At 37.8% G+C, this 24,110-nt stretch overlaps 1 protein-coding gene across 4 annotated transcripts in view; it reads right to left on the bottom strand.

Moving 5' to 3' along the window:
- Positions 1 to 24,110, bottom strand: part of tbc1d32 (TBC1 domain family, member 32) — a 96,774-nt gene that overhangs the window by 5,098 nt on the left and 67,566 nt on the right. For all 4 annotated transcript variants that reach the window (XM_085381569.1, XM_085381571.1, XM_085381572.1 and 1 more), the window contains 4 exons: positions 21,891 to 22,006; positions 16,213 to 16,367; positions 13,150 to 13,290; positions 7,389 to 7,577 (listed from right to left, as the gene is read on the bottom strand). In XM_085381569.1, the coding sequence (XP_085237695.1) occupies positions 7,389 to 7,577; positions 13,150 to 13,290; positions 16,213 to 16,367; positions 21,891 to 22,006 (601 nt within the window). The remainder of the gene's footprint in view (positions 1 to 7,388; positions 7,578 to 13,149; positions 13,291 to 16,212; positions 16,368 to 21,890; positions 22,007 to 24,110) is intronic.

The following is a 24,110-nucleotide window of genomic DNA, read 5'->3' as shown; positions in this document are numbered from 1 at the left end:
ATGACTTCTGGAACTGCTCAGCACTCTCTTAATTCTCTCTTATTTTTGTAGGTAAAAACACATTCAGTGACTGCAAACATGGGTTAAGACTGCACACTAATTCTCAATCATTTATTTATCATACTGATGAGGATGTAAACAAACTTTCTCCAATCTTCTCTGTGTTTACAGAGAACTGTAAATACTCACCACTGTCTCTATAGTGAGCTAAGTAGTACTGCAATTTAAGAGAGTAAATTTAATAATGTTATAATGTGCCATTGCTTGAGATGTTCCAATACAAATTTTTGGCCAAGAGCTGGATGTGGCATTCAAAGTTCATTTAGATAATACTTTAGAATAAGTGTGCTAATAAGTGCTTATATGCAATTTAAGATGATGACTTTAAAGACTTGCTTCTAAAAGGACCCTGGTTTGACTGTCACCCTCTGTAAGGTGTTTGTGTTTATTGCTTTATTGTGTAGCGGTTAACAATAGGAGGAAAAGAGCAGCATAATTTTTACGTAACCAAAGTTCTTTTCTTTTGTATCCATCATCTACTACTCTGCAAATCACCTTGGGCTCACCTCAGGCTTCTTCAGAGTCATTTTGTGACCCTTAATAACCATCTACTAAAACAGTCTGTATAACATTTAGGCTCCGATGTCTTTTAAGAAGTAATATTATTGTGATTGTAGAAATGCCACCGAGTACTGAAGTGCAAAGAAGAGAAAGAGATTAAGAACAAATGGAGCAATACATTTCTATAATTTAAAAGGAGAAAATAAAGTGACTTCAGAGGAGTGACTGTTCAGAGGGGAGTAAGTACCGCCAGGAAGAAATGAGTTTTCAGTCTGATGAAGGACCCTGCTTCTGTGATTATTCCAGGAAGCATTGCATTTCTGTCTGAGAAAGCTTTAAAAGAACAATAAAGGCTTGCTGTGATTACATCTTCTTTAGATTTACAGGTCACAAAACAAGACAAATGATAAGTCTGCAGTACCAGCTATATTATTTTAAATCTATTATATCCATGTTTTGTTACTGTGGATGCACACAGACAGGAGGTATATGGTTTTGAACAGTGAACAGTGAAATGAGTCCTAAAGAATCATCTAAACTGAAGCTATTTGGCTTGTTCATTTATTGTAATGACAAACAACCACTGACACAGCAGTATTTGTGTTTTGATATTTTAAGAACAGTGAATAATGAACAAGAAAGGTAAATACTTTATTGATGCTCACTTTCTATTTTGACTAAAAAGGGTTGCACAGAATATAGTTGCTATGCCAGTGTTCAGAGCTGTTAAGTGGATACTTTCATGATTAACAGGCAATATGAGCTGCTTAATGTTCCACATAATCTTAATGGTTTATTAACCGTTTGCACTTATGAGATCATTAGGTAGGATAATTAATGTAATAATTACCAAAGATTTCTATATTTTCTTAATCTTGCACTGATGTGATGAATTGATGTTAATATTCAATGTGAGTTTGGATATGCACAGAAGGTGAAATTAACAGGAATGCATTGCAGTGCACACACAGTTTTATTGCTTAGTTTAAAAAATAGAAGCATTTCAGCTGGTTGCTCTCAAAGTAAGGCTGATGTAGTTTTGATTGGAGGGCGGTATCAAATGACGTTTACTCTTTAAAGGTCTTTTATTCTGTGACACAGTCACATCTCTGTGAGATTCTTTGTAGCTCATTTTATTTCTGATTGGCCATCGCAAATAGATGCTTTTGACGAGTTCTTCTGGGTGTTTTCTCTGGATTTTAGTGTTGCTTTTACCCCCAAACTTTAATATAAAATACCCGACTAAGTGATTGGATTTCATAAGGAATTGTGAGAACTGAAAGAAAAATAGTCCAGCTGAGAAAAAAAAATCATTTTTAAAAAGAAATGGATCCAAGCAACATCAAACACCTGCTGGCTGAAGAAGCTACATACTGCTACTTAATTTAGCAGGCTGCTACCTACTTGTTTAACAACAACCCATATGGAAAAGATATATATAAATCTTATAAAGTTTGTATCTGTCTTGTGTGAAACTTGTATGAAAAGCATATAAGAGTGAAAACAGATGTAAGATCCCTTGAAAAATTATATAATGAAACTTAATGAAACATAAAAGACCTTTAAAGAGTAAACGTCATTTGATACCGCCCATCCATGGGATGTGATTACTCATGAAAGTGGCCACTTTCATGAGTAATCACATATAAGTTTTTACTATTTTATTATTGAATGGGTTGCATTGTTGTATTTTGTCATGTTTCTCAGGTCTTTGTCTGAATTTCTACGAACATTATTGCTAAGGATTGTCTTATTGCATTGGAGTCACACTGGGTTAAATATGTACACTTGGGTTTTAAGGGGTATTTATTATTTTCTTCTTTTTTTTGGGTTGTATGGAAGCCCCAAACGCAATTTCATTGTTCTTGACAATGACAATAAATAAATAAATACTAAATACTAAATAAGTTTTTACTATTTCTTTTCCATATGGGAAGACTAGCTGACACGAGCCAGAATAATCCTGATCAGGAAGGATCCCCACAAGACAAACTGAAGTGCTTGGAAATATATGAAGTGGCCCAATAACTTTTTTCAGGAAGAGGACTGAATATTTGTGGTTGAATGGTAGTAAAGCTATCAAGCTGATCAAGACTAAATAGGTGGAGTTATCGAAAATACAAAATAACTACAAGTGTCTAAGTGTCCCACAGTCCAAAGGGAATCATGGTGAAGATGCAAGAAGGTCCCCTAATAGCCAAACATATTCAGTAGGTAAGACGGGTGCTGAGAATCCAGTTAACTGTATGAATAAAACATAAGCCCTACTGGTTGGAATGATAACCTGGCCACAGGGGGAGACAGACACTGAGGTCGAGACATGAAAACAACTCTCAATGCACAAAGATTTCCACCCAAAGTCTAGCACCCTGAGGGTTGGAAAATGAGAGTTGAGAATTAGTGAGTGTCAGAGCACAAACGAGGGGAAACCATGAATATTTCAGGATGATTGCCCCATAAGATGAGTTGCTAGAGACAGATGTACCATGGGATGTACAATCAACAGATTGAAGAGGTGGTTGAGGTTTGGTTCTAGATTTGGACTGAAATTACCTGTTGCATGTATTTGTGGACTACTTTGAGTATTTTGAACAGACTGCCTCTCTAGAGAGCAGCTGCACACCCCCCGAAATTTAGGCTTTGGGTTGTCAGGTTGCATATAAACACATCCATCTATATTTCCTCTCTTCTTTTCTCTTGTCTGTGCACAGTCTAAGTAGAGAAGCCCAGCTCATCTTCTACCCAACCCCCTCTTCCAGCTCATCTGAGGGAACACTCAGGGGTTCCCAGGGCAGCTGAAAGACATATCTTTCCAACATGTCCAGGTTATCCCAGGGCCTCCTACTGGTAGGACAACTTATCCAGGAGGCACCTAGAAGGCATGCCAGTCTGATGCCCAACCACCTGGATGACCAAAACCCTCACCTCATCTCTGAAGGAGAAGCCAGCCAGCCTTTAGAGAAGCTTATTTTAACTGGGATCTCAGCCGGGATACTTAAAAATGTACTTTGGACGCAATTTGTCCCTGACCTGGACACAATTTGTCACTCTTTGCATTGACAGGTGTCTTGAAATTGTATGCAGTATAAAATAAATGCAAATGCATAATAAAACAGGAGGGAAACCTAAAATGTAGGAGAAGCAGGTTCATGAGTAGGCAACATGAAAATACTACTGTGAGGCAAAAAAGCCATCACAAAAAAATGGCTTTCTTCAGAGAGCCCAACTATGAACATGTGGATGAACATCACATTGGACATTTACAGAATGGAGAAAATGACAGCAGATGTGAACTACAAGAGGGACCTGTTTGTATCACGATGGAAGAAATGGATGGACTATATTAGAAAACGCAGGCCAGTTTTTGCTTATAATTTTGACTTTGTTAACTACTAGAAGACTAGAGGAAATATTAGTTATATTAAGGGAAACAAAAACACACTCCCTATATTTATTTATTTATTTCTTTTTCCTTTTTCTTTTTCCTTATGTATTTTTTATTTATGTTGTTTGTTGTTTCCTGTTTTGCTTCTTTTTCTTTTCTTCTTCTTCTTTCATTCTTATTGTATGGATATTTCAGTTGTTTGAATATAGAAAAAAAGAAAAAAATATATGTACTGAAAGATAGCTGAAGTTGATGGCATTGTATAGTGATTCTAAAATGTCAATAAAAAAAAAAAGAAAATACTACTGTGGTCTGCACCAAAGTAAGACTGATATCACCAATAGATGTCAGCTGGCAGAAACATATTTCCCCAAATACCACACATATGAATGGGCAGTTTCATGTCGTCTCTGAGTCAGTGGCAAACAGTCTTTCTTTTTCTGTCTGCTTTTCCACTCACCACTTCAGCATCACTGCAGTTTAACTCTAGCCAGACAGAGCATTTGTAACAAGTCATTTGCCTCTTCAAATTTTAATTTAGATGAAATAAAGATACACCCCCTAGTGAGACAGGATGAGTGTAGAGGAGAGCAAGTGTGCGTGAATGTTTTAAAAATCCTCTAGTACCGCATCTGTCTGGGTGAAATACTCCCTTTACATTGTTCCCACAGAGAGAGTCAGAGGAAAAGAAGAAAGATAAAGCCGTTGGATGCAAACCAGCATGTCTAAAACTTTTAACAGTTCAGCTCAGGACAGGAATAGTAAATTTCTCTCTTACACACACACACACACACATACACAAACATGCAGAGACACAAACACACAGACTGTCTCAAAGCTCGCCTTTTGCAGCAGTATCTGATGCTACAGCTCATTAGAGGAACTTCCTCAGATAAAGCTTCCATAACTGATCTTTTATTCAGAAAAACTGTCAGCGGCAGCTCATGCCGGTGTTAACATCAGAGCTATAAGGCAGAGACAAGACGGATCAAAATGCTTAATGAGTAATGACGATGAGTACTTTATGTCAGTGCCCATGTTGCTTTGGATATTAGAAGTATCTCTGAGACCGTGACGTTAGACCTTTTGTGAAAGCTCTGCAATATAAAGTTCATCCAATCCACCATGCAGAATGCATTTTTAATGAACAGACTTTGTTTCAGTGAAATACAACACAGTGGGAGGATGTGTGAACATGTTCTAAAAGTGAAGTTTTTTTAAATGAATTATTTATTATATGTGAATCGGAAATGAATGATTACATTTGATGGACAACCTTTATAACACTTTACCAGATTCACAATGACAAATGTATAAACTTACATTTGTATTCCTGTGTTGAAATATATGCGGTAGCCTACGCAGGTGGCTGACGTCATTGTAAGCATTTATAGTTTATGTTTGTCTACAGTGGCTGGTAGGGGAGTTTCTATGTCATTGTGTTGAGTTTGATGTCTACTTCAAACAATAGAGAATGAAACTGAGCTGACCGGGTTGGAGTTTGAGTTTATAAATGTTTAACAACAGTTACTTTTAGTGAAATTGTTGCAACACTGAAAAAAAAGAGAATATGTCAGAACCAATCAAGTAAAGACCGGATAGGGTAGAGTTACGAAAATGAGAAAACGGCATGTTGCTATGCTGGCAGTACTGCCTATTCGGTATGAATTAGGGGCAAGCCAGATACATTTGCGCCTCATTATATATTGCAGTTTCTTTCAAAGAAGCATTACCTTTACAAAAATCAATATCTTCCAGTCAAAGGTGGTGTGGCATGGTTAGCTGTGATGTATAGTTACATTTATGGCAAAGTGCACATCAGGCTATACTGTCACTGTCAATCACGATTAATGGATTGATCCATCCATCAGTGGATCCATCACTGGTCAGCCCCGGCAGAGTTGCCTAATTCCCAAAGGTCTGGAATGGGTCTGATTTACTGATGGAAATACGAACAAAGCGCTCACTACGGCACTGGAGGGACCACAGCGAGCTATAGATCCCAAATTGCCCACAGCGTTCTTCCTCCTGGATCTGAAGTTTGACTGATGGGTGGAATCATCTGTCCATAACCCGGACATAGACTTTGCCATGGAAACCAAGTGCTGAAGTCTGTGACTTAATGTTGGACTTGATGAGCCCAGCTCTGTTGGGGGTGGACATTAAAGATCTTTGCAGACTGGGGCCTGTGGAGGTCATTCCAAATGCAATCTCACTATATATTTGGATACTCGAAGCCTGTCTAGCAACCTTCCCTACCACCAGGGGATTAGCAGCTCTGCTCTTCTCTTCACCTGAGACATATGGCCACAGATCTAATGGTATGATTACAAAAACAAACCAGGGACCTGTCAAAGCTCTTTATTATGTTTGCTGAAAAAAGTGAAAAGATAACTTTGCATTCTTAAAAACCTTCTTTACCTCAAATAGTTTTCAATAATGTGTTTAAAGTCTCTGCAGTCTCAAGAATCATCAAACACTGTGATGAATCTCTCGCGAGGAACGTTCCTAGGAAAGTAAGGCCAAGAGTTCACTCTACTGCAGAGCATCAGTTCATTAGAGTTACCCAACCTCAGAAATCGCCAATTAACAGCACATCAGATTAGAGCCCACATCAATGATTCCCAGAGTTCAAATAGCAAACACATCTCATCATTAAGTTTTGGAAGAAGAATTTGGCCCTCAAACTGCTACAAATAAACCAATACTAGTGAAAGAGACCAACAAGAATCAAAGTGTTTAAGCTAAGAAACACAAGACCAAGATCATTTTTTATAAATATTAATATACATATGAAGCAGAGTGAGAGAATACCGAAAGTGAAAAGAAAGTCTTTATCAAAGCAAAAAATGGTAAATGGTAAATGGCCTGTATTTATATAGCGCTTTACTAGTCCCTAAGGACCCCAAAGCGCTTTACATATCCAGTCATTCACACACACATTCACACACTGGTGATGGCAAGCTACATTGTAGCCACAGCCACCGTGGGGCGCACTGACAGAGGCGAGGCTGTCGGACACTGGCGCCACCGGGCCCTCTGACCACCACCAGTAGGCAGCGGGTGAAGTGTCTTGCCCAAGGACACAACGACCGAGACTGTTGGAGCCGGGGCTCGAACCGGCAACCTTCCGATTACAAGGCGAACTCCCAACTCTTGAGCCACGATCGCCCGAAAGAACTTCCTACATGAATTCAAATGTACTTGATTTTTCTGATTAGATGGAACAAAGTAGCAGGTAAGTGTATTTACCTGCAGAGGTGTTCGAGGTTTCACAGAACACAGATTTTTGAGGGAAAACTACAGAAAACTGGATACTTGTTCCTCTTTGACATACCTACATATAGTAATTAACATGGCTACCATAGAGATTTAAGGTGAATCTGAGTATGTTCTGTTAGTAAAATATTGCATGTATATTGTAGTTCTGACTCCATCTTACTTTGAGGAAGATCTGTAGCTCCTGGGACTGTGTGTGCTGCAGGATGTCTGGTTGCAAGTGCTTAAATATGGCCACACACATGTAAACCTGGTAGTCAGGACCCATCACCACACAGGTGCAAATATAGTGGCAGATCTCTGTCCAGTCCAGGTAGTTCCAGAAACACTGAGTCAGCCAATGGAGGCACATCTGTAGTGGGAAAAAAAAGAGAAAAAACAAACGTTATTAGGATTTCAAGCTGACAAATCGCGAACCCCACATGTAATTAAAAGTGTTCTGCTCTACAACAACAGCAAACTATGAGTTTGGCAGCTATTGTAACTACATAAAAAAAGAAATATGTTACTCAGACATCTCATCCTTAATATCTTTTCAGCTTTTCTTTAATTAGTTTTGTCGATCAAATATTTAAAAACAAACCAACTTAACACATAACTTTGCACAGTATCTCGTTTCTGAACCGAGCTTGTTCAAGCATTTAATTAAACTGGTATAAATCCACCAGACAATTAAATGTAAATAAGGAGAACATAAATGATAAGCAAACACAGAAAAATATTTACATGTAGTTACAAAACCATGGAAGCACAAATGATAAATATTAAGTCATGTTTATCTGAAATGGCACCCATCTACTACAATTATCTAAAGTTATCTGTTTCATACTATATATGTGCGTTTGTGAGATCTGAATATCATCATTGGGAACTAACTAGTCTTTGTTCGTATTGCAGGTTATTTCTCTCTTTTTGCCTTGCAATGAAACAAAAGGTATGTTAATATAAACACATGGATACAAGATGTAGCTCAATAACTACAAAAAGGCACTTGTGCTAGGCAATTCAGCACATCCATGTCTAATAAACAACAGCTTCTACTACATTTACTATAAAGCTGAAAACCTGTTTAAATTTCTATTTACACACAAAGTGAAAAAAAAAAGGTTGATAATCTCTTAAAATACACATTTGCATGGTTGGGTTTATGGACAATGAGTTTACATTTCTTGTGCAAGTGTCTAAATGTATTTCATTTGCTCAGCTTTCTGAGTCTTCCAGGAAACATGTTTACTTTGAGAGTGAAAAAATATTCACAAACTCTCTGCAGACATTAATACTGAGGTTGCATTATGGGACAAAGAGACATGGAGATGCATGCTAATGTTTACTTCTCCAGTTGATGACTGAGTTAAAATTAGTGACCTTAATGCAGTGGTTCATGATGGGATTCCCACCTGATCTCAGTGAAAAGAACACAGAGTTCTACATCATCTTTAGAAAAGAGCGTGTTTACCAACTGATGACATAGGCCGAATGTTAATTTTAAAAAGTTAGATATATTTACAGCAGTGTATTTTTCCAAATCTTAACAGAGTCCCTAAATTCAGTAAATATATACTGAACAACAGCAGCACGGTGGTGCTGTGGTTAGCATTATTGCTTCACAGCAAGAAGGTTCTGGGTACGAATCCAGCATTTGTCCAGGGCCCATCTGTGCTGATTGAATGTGAGTGCAAATGGTTGTCTGTGTTAGCCCTGTGACAGACTGGCAACCTATCCAGGGTGTACCCCTCCTCTCACCGCTCTGGGATAGGCTCCATTCAACATTATAACTACTAAGATTGAAAAACTGAGGCATTATGGAATAGCGGTTACTCAATTATGCTAATCACTATTTTTGTCAGTTTTGAGGGAAAACAAATCATGCATCTATTTAAAAAGAGGAAAAAAAGGAATTAGGAAATTTAAGTGTAATTCAACTGAAAATTAAAAAAGCTTTTCCCCACCATAGGAGAACTTGGAAAGTAGCCACAGATGTGTTGACATGGGATAAACCCCCAGACACAGAAAATGTAAGAAATTAAACAAATAGCACCTCTGTTCCAGTCAGTACTTGCTCACTGTCTATCATCTGTCTATCATCATTTGAGCTTTTTGGATGAAGCAAAGACACACAACTGTAAAGAAGAGCAGTGCACTGGATTTATATTAAAAATCAAATTGCAGAACCATGTAGGGAAAAAAAAAAGCAAATAATAATTATTATTTTCATTATTACCTAATCACTAATAACGGGCCTGTCTGGTAGTTTTTGCTAATTTTTTAAAATTCAAGTGGGAAAACAGGTAAAACAATTGCTATTTTTCCCAGGATTAGATGTTCGAGCAAATTCACCCATGCAATTAGTGCAATGCTCATGCAATGCAAAAAAAGAAACTGACTTTGCAGGCCTCAGTTAACTTGAAGAATATTAAACTTTATGCCTGCAAATCCTGAACATGACAATATACCTCTGCAATGATGTAAAGTCAGGATTCCTTCAGGTCTTTGCTAGTAAAGGTGGTTCTGCAAGCTACTGAATCATGGGGTGTAGTTAGTTTTTCACATGACTACAAAGAGTCCACATGACTTTACATATCCTCAACTCATAAACCTTAATCTCAGCTCTGCTGTGCTTGAATACAACTGGGATATTGTTAGCAGCCTTTAGCCTTACTGAACTAGACATCCTCACTGTGTATCCAGTTTCACAAACTGTGCAATAATTAGCCACTATGTTCACAAACAACATAACTCTGCTCAAGCGTATAGAAATGCATAAACTATGCCCCATAAACCAGATTACAATTGTTCCCTCCTCCACTAAACTCTAATCAAAACACTGACACTCTAATTTGTGTGTTGTAATAACAACAGGGAATGATTGGCTCCATGCTGCCCTTACACACTCTTGTGGAAAACAAGTAAACAGACAAATACAGTGTTCTTACTGCGACTGTAAATCTATCCAAGGTTTTCCAAGTGCATCTTATTTCCTTTTAGCCCAAACTCGAGAGCATAAGGTGAATGTAAATCTATTTATTTATTCATTTATTTTAACCTTTCTTCTCCCAAATATCTGAACTGACAACTACAAGTGAGGCCACAGAGTCAGAAACACCCCAACCAAAAGTAAGCATTGCAAATATCTGCTAACAGGGGTCTCCATTCAGTGATGCACAGAAGACCTTGAATAGTGTTGCAATTCTGTTTTACCGTCTTTAGGATCAATGTTTTGGTTTGAATGCCCTTAACATCACTGCTCTGAATGAGTTTTCATGAATTTGTTGTTTAATTTTATTGTTACAACGAGATTTTTAAAGTAGCAGGTAAAATGTCAACATTGTATCCGCCTCGCAAACTGGTAGATACCAAAACCGAGAAACAGAGAGATGAGAACAACTACTTCAAATTCTTGAGGGAAACAGGAATGTGATCCAATTAATCCGGCTCTGTGTCTTACATTCACCTAACATTTTATGTCAATGTTGTGTTTATGGCTTCTTTTTTCTGCACTCCATCTACAGTGGAGTGTTTCAGCTAACTTGTCTTCTAAAACCTCTAGCCTTTATGGGAAAACATTGTTAAGTATTTGGGGTCATGTTTCTGTAAGTGTTTGGGGAATAATTCTACCTTTAGCTCAATTTTTGGGTGTCAACTAACTCCAGAGGTGATACCTGGAGGAGCAAGCGCCATTCTGTTCACCAGGGTGTGGATAACTGTGCCTGTTTTCTGCCTTATAGTTATAAAGTTCTGTGAAACTGAGGAGAGCTTCAGATTCATGTCACAACTTTCTGTAGTTTTGCTGCACATGATTTTCACTCTGCAGAATGACCTTCATTTTTAAAATTGAAGACACTTACTAATGCTTTGTTTCATGATACCTGTCACAAACACTCCCGATTCAAACGTTAAAACCTTCTGCAGATGGATTTTGAATGACTTCTGTGTCCACGTTCACACACAGACATTTGAATACACCCTTTACTGTATGATCGTCAGAGGCTTTTAATGCTTCATTTGCCACTGCTGCTTTGTCAGGATTTTAAAGTTCAAACTTTTGAAATAGAGTTTTCCATTTTTCACTGAAGAACAGGAGCCCATTATTGCCTTGAACAGCAAAGAGACCAGCTGAATGTTAACGCATTACTCCACCCCGGAGACGACGGGTTCAGATCTTTGATGCAAATGTGGCGACTTTTATAAGCACGCGTTCATTGTGTGAGCCTTCACTGTCAACTGGAGACACGCGGAAGACGAGATCAAACATGACAGCGTTCAAGGTGAAAATGCTTTTCGTACCTCGTTGTTTGCGTTAGAGAAAAGAAGCATGGAGGAGAAGAGTTCTAACTTTTCAACTGCTCTGGTATTTAAAAACAAAGGGAAAAGGTTTCAATGTCAAAGCTGTATTGTGGTATTTTAAATTCGACTTAAGTCAAAGCAAAATGAAAAAGGAGGTCAATTACAGGGCAAGAACAAGTATGGTTATGAAAGGTTTTGCAACCTGATTTATTAAATATATACAGCATCCAAAAAACTTAACAGACTGTTGTCTGTCTTGCTGTAGATAGTTGCAGTCTAGCTGAAACTGAACATTTCTGTTCCAAATTCAGTTTCTTTTATTCCTTCCATTAATATTCATGATTATCCTTTGTTGATCTAAGAAAACCAAGGTTATTACTCCAAGATACCAAACTATTCCTTATTTGAAAACTAAAAGACTGCAGCCAAGTAAATATTATCTTCACAGACTTCATTAGCCTGACTTTAACTTTCTGTGACTCCTAATGATGTGAGTCTGTGTTCACATTATCACTTCAGTTGGTTACATAGTGTGTTTGGTTTCAGCAGCAGTTTTTAAGCAAACCTTCTCTACTTTGCTGCTTGAATTTTATGACAGAAATCAGTTGTGTTCATTGGGTTTGTATGACCTTAACAATTTGCAGTGTGTATCTGATATCATTGTGGATTTTTGATAGTTACATATTTTTTTCCTTCCCAACAGGTTTGCTTGATAGGAAACCACGCAAGTGTGCAGTGCACAGCTCAGACTGTAAAAACTAATACAGTTAAATAGCTGTTAGGGGACAGAATAAAAACCAACAGAGGTGAACACAATAAACACCTAAACTAGTTTTGGAATGCTAAACATGCCACTGCTACAGTACATTTAAATTATATGGACTTCAGGTCTTAGCAGAATGCATAATACTGTTAATAAAGTGAGAGCAAGTCACAGGGAGAGTGTGCAAGATTTTGTTCCTAGTTTAAGAATATTTAATCTTTAACATTTACCCATAATACAGCAGAAAATGAGTAGAGAGCATAATTTAAAATTCATGCTTCACCAACAATGATTGAGCTGTCATATTTAGAATCCAGTGGAAACTGATCTTTTTTTGCCACTGAAACATTACATATGCATTGTGTTTTAAAACAAAAGACTGAAATTATACTAGCAATGGTTTTAGTTTTCCCCTCAAATATATCAGTTAAACCTTTAAGCTGCAAAGTTTGCAAAGTCATTCTGGTTAATGACCAGTCTGGTTTGTGTGTTTCAGAGGCTCTGAAGGCCCTAAAGCAGAATTGGCAGACATAAGCCTGCAGAGTAAGCCAATAGTGAAATCTGTAGATGGCAGATAAATAGTAGATAAATGTCCCTTTCTACCTCTATGAGGAGCAATTCTGCTTGTGATCCTATGGCACTCTACTTTTATATCACTCTAAAAATAATAAGGTGCACAAGGAGATTATCTTTATGGGGAAATTGGACAAATTTTAATCAGGTATTATGTGTGAATTTGCTAAATGTCATAAAACTATGACATTTAGTTTTAATAAAAATTAAAATCAAGAAACTGAAAACATGCTGATTTACAAATGTGCTGGATCAAACTGGGAATTTTGAAATTTGTTAATGTAGCCAGTGTTACAGATAATACCTGTGATGGGGTGAAACCAGACATCTTGAAGGCAGAGTGGACTAGAGGAACTTCAGCTTTCAGCAGCATCTCCACGTAGTGAGCTGTGCACCAGTAGACAGGAGGGATTCCTGATTCAGCCACTTCCTTAGAAAAATGGATCTGTCACAACAAAAACATCTTGATGTCATGACTTTTCTTGGTAATGATTTTGAAATAATGTTAGATCATACTTACACAACTGAGAAATATATATATATAAAAAAAAGCAAAAACAGTATTTGCAAGCTCTAATTTTTGTATTCAATGCTGCTATGCGGAAAAAGTCTTCTTAACAATCAGAAACAGCATGCAGTGTGCACAGCCATGTGCCGGTGTGCGTGTTAACAGTGTGCATTCATGCCCACATTTCCTCCATTTGTCTCTGCCTCTTAATTATTTGTGCCCTTTTAAATTTCCGTGATATCGATGAAATCGACCACTTTGTGAAGGCCAACCGCTGCGTGAGATATTCAGCAGTTGTATCTACATCAAATGCACTGAGAGCAAAAAAACACGTTTGGTCTAATCCCATTGTGCCGTAATTGACTTTGACGACAGACGATGAGATGATAGAGGCTGGTATAATGATAGCAAAGTTAATCTCAGCACCTCAGCTCTCCTCCGCAATTTTGAATGATTGAAACTAGACTTCATTGTAAACTTCTTCCCCTCAGCTGAACTCTTTCCCTCAATTATATTTACACAAGCTTTTTATTTCATATCCTGTTTTCCTGTTTTTCTTTCCTGCTGTCTCGCAGCCTAAACCTGAAAGTCATGAAAAAGATGATTTATCTCCTTTTGTTCGTGTTTTCATTTTCAAGTTTGTTTTTTCTTTTGTTGTTGGGATTAAATGAGGACAACACAGAGACAGCCTTTCAAGCTGTTTGAAATTTGAAGGAGCAGTGTCTTGTACACAGCTCATCCAGAGTACTAGGACTGAGGGGCAGGGACAGCATGGAGTACTATGTCCAGTAAAGCCACACATGACAATGTTTTAGATGGAAATTCACCACAGGGATCACTGTAGACAAAAATATGATTCTGTAATGTTTGAACTTCACTTCTGTAGGAGGTTTTTTTCCCCAAAGATTTATTTTGGTCCTGTATTATTTTTATGATAAGATAACAGCACAGGCAGGAACGAAGGGACCGAAAGCAGGAAATGGCCTTGGACAGAACTGAACCCAGGCTCAAAGGCAACCTAAAGTAGCCTTTTAGCATACGGGTCACCCAATTAAGCCACAGACAAATGAATGCCCAGATGCAGGGGTTGCTGAGGGAATAAAAGAACAACAAAAAAAGAGTTTGTCTTATCTTACTTAACAGACGTCATTTTCCTCTCAGTTCTTGCCAAAATGTAAATATTTTTAATCATAGTGTAAGTGATTTTCCTCTTTTTTGGAAGTGGGAGGAAAAGACTATAATGCCCGTTTTACATTTACTCCAAAAGCGGCCCCAAAACTTCTTGATACCATGTCAAAGAAGTCTTGAAAAATGTGTGAATTCTTGAAAAATATATACCAAGAAAGTCAAAATGTAAAGTTTGCAGCAGTTTACATAACACAGATCTAAAACATGTTCTATCAATTAAAAAGATCTAGGCTAATAAGTCTGTGTTAGGAATTGTTAGCCACAAACATGTTTCAGCTAATAGGTGTTCCAGTGTCTGTAGCTAAATGACCTAAATGTAAAGCGCACTACAGAATCTACACAGAAATTCAAGCATAGATAGGCTCAGAGATGATAAGAGGAATAAACCTCCCTACATGTAGACATTTATGTCAAAGTGGAGGGCATGTATTGGAAGAATGCAGGAAGCCAGACAGTGATCAGGCAAATTTTCTTGTGTCGGGTTGTTTAAACAAGCTGTCTGAAGCTAACTGGCTGTTCAATTTGACTGCAGTGCTTACAGACAGTCATAATGTAAATTGTAGTTCTGAAGGCATACAGCTGTGGCCTCACCCTTCCCTACCCTTACTTATCTGTCCTAAATTTAGCAAACACAACTCAGACCTGTGTTGTTGACTGGTACGAGGCTATGCTTTGTCCACACACACTTTTCTGACCCACTCCAGCAAACCAATCCAATTTTAAATGGATCCATCCATTTAAAATTAAACAACACCATATTGTATGAGTCACTTCCACACACTGATAACCTGCTGCAACCTTTCTGAATATCTTTCTCTACCTAAATTCCAAAAATTACCACTTACATCACCAGCTGCTTTTAGGTGACGGTCCGTTCATCTTATCCTGGGAATACACCAGGTGCTGGTCTGTGATAATCCATCTGCAGTGCGGTTTTGCTCAATTCTGGCTACAAATCGCAATGTTAGTGTTTCAGAACTGAAGTATTAAGTGGGAAAGGGGTGTTTTAGTTAGGAAATTCACTAGTTGCTCTTTGTGTCTGACTTCCTGATTAACTGCGTCCTTAACTGTTCCATCTAGTTGACCTGCTTAGAAAGCCACTACTGCCATGCTTCTATAATTTGCCGTGGCACATCAGTTGGATTTTGAAATAACTCTCTGTTACCTTTTAATGTTGTGGGGTTTTTTGTTTTTTTGTTGCATATTTTATTTTTTTATACATATTTTTTACATTTGTATTAAAAGCTCAGTTGTCTTGCCTGTTAGTGTCTACATTTAGTTTCCTAAATTGTACAGATTTATGCTTTTTAACTTATTTATGCTTATCTTTTTTTTCTTAAAATCAGGACCGAAAATGTTTTGTCACTGCTTTTCAACCAGAAAAGCACATTGAGTACATTTTAGATACAATTAGTGGTATTATGAAAGACTAAGTCCGGTTTTGACAAGTGAGGGGTGGCTAAGAGAAAAAAAGTGAAGGGCACTACATGCTCATATTGTAACAGTTTGTCAGTTATAAGGTAGATGTTTGATGTTTGTCAGATTTGTCAGATTTGTCAGATTTCCATATTTATGCACGGTCTATAGGCACCACTGGAGGGTAACCTAATTATTTACATTAAAATACTATTAAATATGTAATTGTACTCACTTTACCGTAGTTGTACTCACCGATGCATGTATCCTGGCTGGCCAGATGAAGGCAGAGGTGAGCAGGGAGGAGAGACTGACTAACAAACATAAAGACTTTTCCATGTTTCCGGCCATGATGAGGAACACTGTAGAGGCTAGCCAGTCATGACCTGGATAACCTTCCTGGTGAGTTACTGGTTTCAAAGTTAAAGATCCAAAAATGGCTAGTAAAAAATATACACAGATTTCAAAGTCTTAGACATGTTCAGCAAACATTGTGGTAACATGAGTATTTTTGACAAACACAAATAATTTTTTAATCAGAAATAAACAGAAATGCAAATAACTAACTAGATGTGCATTGTATTAACCACTTGTAAAGCTTAAATGAAGAGATTTTGTTTGTGTTTTAAAGGATCCATAAATATTGTCTCTGTGTCAGAAGACACGAGCGCTCATAATGGGTTGAATAAAGTGCAAAGCTAATACCAGTTTGATGTCAGCTGACACTGGTGCCAGTGAGTGTTATCTACAGAGTGAGTAACAGTCAATTAACCACGATACACCATCAGCTTTGTCACAGCTGAAAAAACAGACTGTGAAGACCCAGTTCTGTCTAGTGTCAGATTCTGAAGGTATTACATGAAAAAATCTTAACCCACAGCCACTGGCAAACTGATACAAACATATAATTCTTGTGATTTTTGTCTTAATAAGCAGGAGTAGCTGCTTTACATTGTGAACGCAACATTGCACGGACACTGAGCAGCATACTTTAAAAAAAGAAAAACAGCAAACAGGATTTGCAATCAGGCTCCAAGGTTAAAGCTTCCTTTCATCAAGTACGTCTCGAGTGGTTTATTCAGGCTCTGCAGCATTACTCATTAAATTCAGTTCATTTAGACGTTTGATAATTTCATTCAAACCCTGCTGGCAGCAAATAACTGCGCTGATATGCGAGTCTCTGTCCTGTTCCGGGAGAACTGTGGGCCGATTAATCGGGAGTGAGAACACAAACTGGCTCGTCTCCAGAAAACAACCCCAGGCCTATCAACACTTGCTGCTTTTTATGTCTTTCTGTTGAGTTGCTCCCTTTGAACACTGTCACCGTTTAATTTTTCTTTAGGTTAAAATGTACACAGATTTATTTACATCTTCCCGCCGAAAGATTCTCTACATTTCTGCCACAAAGATATCACAGGAGAAAGTTTTAATGAGAAAAAAGACTAAATTAGCAAATTTCTTCATCTATTACATTGAAATCTATTACTTTTAGTTCATTTCCTGTGAACTCTACGGAAAAAAGCATGTACCTTCCCAGCATGTTAATTTTAAACTAATTAATCTTGTAAAATGATGTTAATTCTTCACACCAATGCCAGAAAAAAGACAACAGCAGCCTTGATCTGCTTTAAGAATCTACATTCTAATTTCTTAGTAATAGTTTTAAAGGGTACCTATGATCGTTTTCCTTATTTTTTGTCAGATATACACTGTTACTGTGGTGAACGGTCACTTTGAACACAGCCAAAGCTTCAAATAATGAGGTCAGTGTACAAATATTCCCACTGAGCCAAAAGCTCAGGCTTCGGATGGCTCTAAATGCTCCATTTCAGACAGTGTTTTTTTCTGTTCTTGGCTCTGTATCGTGGCAAAACTGGGGATTTTGCCATAATGCCTGGTCATCTCAGGCGCTCAGCTTGGTCTATGACCGTAGAAGCCCCTCCCTCCTGCTGTTCAATGCTGTTTGCAAAGGGGAGCCAATCAGAAGACAGGTGGCTTCACTGCTGAGGAGCTAAAATGTTTTTTTGTGACAGATCATAACCTGAATGACTCCAACAGCTTTCTAATTGCTTTTTTTTAATGTATCATGCAAATCTATTCTAACAGAGTCCAAGAATAAAAACGTGAAGCTCAAAATAACCATAAAGCACCTCTTTAAATAACTACATTTATATTTAGTGCTTAACCTTTGAGCCAACACAGATAAGAAGTCATAAAGCTGTTAAAAAAACAAAAAAAAACAGTAATGCATTATTCTGAGCAAACTCTGTTCAGTGAGCAGATAGGGACAAACAACCGAAACCCAAAGTGTCTGTTTTGTAAGAACCCAAAGGTCTTACTTTTTAGACCAATTTCAAAATTGTTAATACAGAAACATATTCGTGTTTTGCCATGTTTTGACTGGATCCTGTAACAGACTGAAGAAATTGCCTTAGATTTGCATCTGAATGACAAGCATTTGAGTTCTTTATATCATTGTTAAGAAAAGGCAAAGACGGGACTCCTTTGTGGATACCCAGTTAAAAGAACTGGAGGATGGCTGTCTGCATTAAAGCTCAATAATGAGGACCAAATCCACAGAAACACAGAAACTTGACACTAACTGTGCATGCTGATAGTTCCATCGGCTTTGATTATCAGTTATAGATGTCAGCGAGTGCATGATGGGAAGAAACATCTTTTTTCAGCTTAGATGTGTGGAGTGGTTTGGCATTTATTTGTAGCCTGTTTTAAAGTCAGCAAGGCATGTTATTGGTGACAGTGAAAGTGTGAGGATTTGAAATGTGGTCAAATGGGTACAATCTGTCCCAATTTTGCCTTATCCTGTTAATGGAAATGTCTGGACAAATGTCTGTGCTTCACACCCTGGAGGACGGGGCTGTGGACCCCCCACACTCCCTAGCAGATCGTTACATGGAGAAACCTTTGGAATACAAGCGCGCTGATCCACACAGGTATGCACACAGGTGTTCACTGCTCGTAGACCCAAATTACACCTTTCTTGGCTGCTACTTCGAAGCACATCTGTCCTGCGTGCTGCACAACAACATTGAATATTTAGTATTTACTGCTGTTTACACTTAGCTAGATTAATGCGATGGTGTTGTGTTTAGTATGTTGCTTTGTTTTTTGTTTTTTTTGTCTTTTTTTGCTTGTTTTCTATTCTTCTCTCAACAGGTGATCCAGGAGATTTTTATTTTTTTTCTCCCCCCCTTTCTCACTGTCCCTCTCCCCTTCTGTTTTTCCTTTCCTTCCTCTTTCTTTCTCCCTTTCCTATCTCTCACTCATGTCTGTCCCGTCTGTAACATCTGAAAATAAAATATAATAAATAATAAAAACAAAGATCGACCAAATGGACCAATACGGCAATGCCACGATGATCCATTTGGCAAAGTAAATCCATTGGGTATCCTTGTTGGTCTTCAGACAACAATTCTGATGGCTAAAGAACCAAATGGGACAGGCGAAAAAAAAAAAAAAAAAAGGAAATGTCTGGACAACCTTGGTTTGAACTTCATTATTTAAAGAATATTTGGAGGTCACACAATCACCACTGTATTATTACACCTTGAGCCGCCTTAATTCTTTGTAGCACAGAATTAACAAACATTTCTCAGATTTTTGGGCCATACTGACATAAGAGCATGGCAGTTGCTGCAGATCTGCCCGGTACCAAACGACTCACGGACCGGTACCGGTCCGAGGCCCCGGGGGTTGGGGACCGCTGTTCTATGGGATTGAGGTCTGGTGACTGTGGAGGCTATTTGACAACAGCCAACTCATAGAATAGTCGCATAGAAGAAACCAGTTTCCAATGATCTAAGCTTACTGACATTAGTGCCATTATCAATCTGAAAACACTCATCAGAAGATGAGCACACTGTGCTCATATAGGGACGGACAGCAGAAATACTGTTGCATTTAAACACATCAATACGCCACACCAGCAGGCTGAACCACTGATACAAGGCTTTCATGTTGTTTATGCCTAAAGCAGTCTGGCCATTCTCCTCTGACCTGTGGCATTATTAAGACAATTTTTTTTTTTTTTTTTTTTGCTTTTTTGGACCATTCTCTGTAGACTCGGGAGATGGTTGTGTAGCAAAATCCCAGTAGATCAGCAGTGTCTGAAAATACTCAGTCCAGCCCATCTGGCATCAGCAACCACATTCAAAGGCACTTACAGTAAAGCCCCCTTTTCCCCCCATTCTGATGCTCACTTTGAACTTATGCAGATCCTCCTGATCATCTCTGCTCGGCACTGAATTGCTTAAACAAAAGAACTATATATTGTCTCTGTTTTCTATTCATAAATTTATGACAGCGGTTGAAAGCTTAAACTACAGTGTGAATACTTAAATACAATTATAATGCAACAGTGTGAGCTGGTTAGCTTAACCACTGGCTCAACCCTCAATGACAAATGCATGCTCTTTGATAGTGATTGACAGACAGACCTCATGCATTTGTAATGGATTCTGTAAAGATATCATTTTTAAACGGACAGCTATAAATAAATCAGTTACCCCAAAGACACGATTAACATTTTCATCTGCGATTACCTAATCACCATCAACGAAACCGAAAATCCTCGAAATAAAATACTAACTCAATCAACATCTATACCTTAGATTTAAAATGATTTCTTTTTACCTGAAAAAGTACTTCAGTTCTTTGGGTAAACTTTAGACCAAAGTTTTTGCAAATTTTTAAGTATATTAACTTTTTAATTCTTTTAGCTTAAATAGGTACACTGTGTTTTGTGTCAGAAACATTAGCATAAATCCGTTTACAGCTGCCATCTAAACACAAAGATAACCCAAAACGAGCTTCTTGCTGTCAACTCAAATGTCAGTCTGGTCTAGTACTGTAGCTTCTTTACAAACAAAATGTCAGCATTTTATATTTGTGAGGGCTCTTTATCTTCTCTCTGTGTTTTCATGTTTCAATTGTCTGCTTACAAAGGAAGCTATCTGGAGGAAAAAGGACGCCTGTCAGTTGATATTTGGGACAAAAGAAGGTTGAACTACTCACTGAGGAGCAGATGGAGCAAGATAATCTATATTGTGTTGATCAGAGCGTGAGACATGACACTCTCGGTTTCTTGTTCTTTCTTTTAAAAAGGGCGACTTGTGGCGTTCTCACACTAGACACTAGATAGCTGCTACTACAGTCACACACATATAGTGTTGCCTCAGTAGCCAGAGTGCCACAAAGAAAACGTTTGTGAAATCTTTAGAGTTGGCAAAACTTCTGTTTTGCTTATTTAAAATAATAGTGCATTATATACATACAGTGAACCTCTGCAGTAATTACTCTGCAGTAATCTGAATGCGTGGGTTGCAATGGTGCTCATCCATATAAATAAAGGCATACAAAGTCAGCTTAGAAAAAGGTTATGCTCAAGAAATACTGATGGGTATGAATTATGCCCAACGACAAACTGTTTACAGATGGAGGAAATTCAGGATGACTGCTCTCCTGAACAGTAGATGTCCTACAAAGACCATCGCTGTGAAACCTATAAAACTTGCTACAATCTTTGTTCATATGTTCATTATAAGAAAAACCCTGAATAAGAAGGGGGAAACTGCTGCTCTCTACAAAAATATTCATATACAGTGTAGAACGCTATGTCTGAAGAAGAAACATTGAAACCTAATTTCAGCATGATGTCAGGAACATCATGGAGGGGCAAGGCCATCATTTCACCAACCAAAGGTAAGCAGACTTTCGGTGATACACTGACACAAAACAGACACAAATAACTAAAAAAAAACATTCTTATTTTCCAAATTCGAGTTTTGAACTGACCAAATGCAAAAATAAAATGTTATGACAGAAGAACATTTGTCAGATGGGTGACTAACATTTACAGCCACAGTGTGTCCATTTACTGTGAATTCTTATTGTATGGTCTCTGTAAAGGATACTGAGTTCTGATGAAGTTTCAACTCTCTGCGTGGACAAGAAGATCTTCACATGCTTAATTAGCAGAGCTAGGTCATTTGCAGCTTCTTCTTTCAGCAGCCCAAGGTAAATCCCATACCTGTGAATATAAATGAAATGTATGAAACACACATCTTCAAGTGCAAACCTTTTATAGATCAGTCTTCCTTTGTTTTTTAAAGTAAGTTGGTCAAATTTCCAGGTGCTGTCAAAGTCGCACTAAATGCTCCACACATCCTCTGACCTTAACACCAGCTCAAACACCGAGAGCTTCATGGCACGGGTTTCCATTTCTGATCAGCTCCTGTATAATTCTTAATACTTTTAAGTGTCGCTGGGGTTCCTGCATTGTTAATTCTTATAGTGAACATGGCCAAAGCATCATATAATGAGGTCTGTAACATGATGCTTGTGAGCTAAAGCTTCAACCGCACCTTGTTTCATTTTTTTTCTATTCTTGGCTCTATATTATGTCAGTGAGAAGGGATATCCTTAATATAGTGTACTGAGGTACAGCCGCCACATGTGTGCTGTTCAAACCTTCTGTTTGTAAGAAGCAACCAATTGGAAGAAAACTGGTTTAATGAATGCAGAGTTAAATTTTAACAAGAATTATCTGGAACTGTGAAACATGCAAAGCTATGCTGCTAGATTTCAAGAATAAAATCCTGTTGGAATAATAGCTCTGCTTTTACTACTTTACTTCTTTATTACTTTTCATCTGTTTCATATCTCTTCTTTTATTTCCCCATCATTTTAAATTACTGAAATGAAAACCTATAAAATGAACTGTGAAAATATTAATTTAAAAAAAAAGATCATTTCTCAGCATGACCATTTTTCTTTCAGTTCCCAGAATCACTCATGAAAGTCACATTGCCCAATGGGATACTTTATATCAAACTCAGAAATAAAGCAACATTGAAGTCAAGTAAATACCCCAGAGGAGTCCTCAAAACTTTATTCAAGAAGCCCAGTGCCCAGTGCAGCTCGCTTTTTGACAGGTGCGCTCACATTCCACCTGTATTGGCTTCCAGTCCATTTCAGGATCAGCTTTTCACAACCATTTTGTGCCTTTCTACTTAGCTGAAGTCTTATAGCAGTGCACTTGTGCCAAAGCCCTGAAGTCTACAGACCAACTGATCTTGGATGTTCCTTGATCCAGGCTCTAAAACAGAGGCCACACTGCCTTTTCGATGTTAGCCTCTATATTTAGGGGCAACCTGCCCAGTCACTCAGTCATTATAAAACACAATTATAAACCTATTTAATTTCTCCAGCTTTCAGTTGAGCATGATTTCCTAGTTTTTATTGTGCAAGCACGGTTGTGTTTTCATTCTTGTTTAATTTGAGGATGTTTTATGTTTTTGTTCTGTATTTTAGTGCAAATTTATTGTTGATTTAGTGAGTGTTAATTATAGTATAGCATGTACTGCACTTCGGTCAGCTAAGGGTGTATTAATGTGCTGTAAAAAATAAAAACTGACTCAACTTATATATCTCACATCAGTCAGCTCTGACAATTTTCCTAATGTCTGCTAACAAAAGTGTCTCCAGCTGCTGAACTGAGAAACAAAAAAAACTTTCAGTCTTCTCCCTTTTTTACTTTTGTGCACATTTGCAGCTTTAATTCATGTTGCGAGTGGACGCCAAGGTGAATTCTAATGTTACGGCTTTGAGTTCACAAGCTTGTTGAAAAATGAAAGTGAGCTTTTACATTTTTTAGATGGCTTAAATATGCTATAGGTTAAAGCGGCAAAAGCCACCTTTTTATCTTTCTCTTGGTTTTTCCAAGTGATATTACGTTTGGGACAGCAAGACCAGATTACTGTTCATTTTTTTTAGAGTAGGTGCTAAGAATAAGAAACACCTTTGTGTACAGAGAGATAAGAAAGTGACACATACAATGAAAAGGTAGAGTGAAACAGTTGTTGTGTTTTAAACAGAGAAACCAGACCTTCAGTGATGTACTAGCTCATCCAGCTCCTAATCCATCACAATTCACAGGGTATTAACAAAGCGATAAATGTTACCTTGACCTTGAGCACAGTTTGGGTGAAGATCTGACTATTACTATTGTGAATTATCAACATAAGCTCATCAGTCCTTTGACCAGATGAGCTATAAACTTGCATATTGCTTATTCACAAACGAGTAGCTACAGAGGTTTGAGTTGGGGTAAGCAAAAGAAAACATGTATGAGT

This window comes from Rhamphochromis longiceps, linkage group LG15 (assembly GCF_057381845.1).
Source record: "Rhamphochromis longiceps isolate RC_006_pf linkage group LG15, R_longiceps_female_GT1.1, whole genome shotgun sequence".
Lineage (NCBI taxonomy): Eukaryota > Metazoa > Chordata > Actinopteri > Cichliformes > Cichlidae > Rhamphochromis > Rhamphochromis longiceps.
This window is presented reverse-complemented; position numbering and strand designations above follow the sequence as displayed.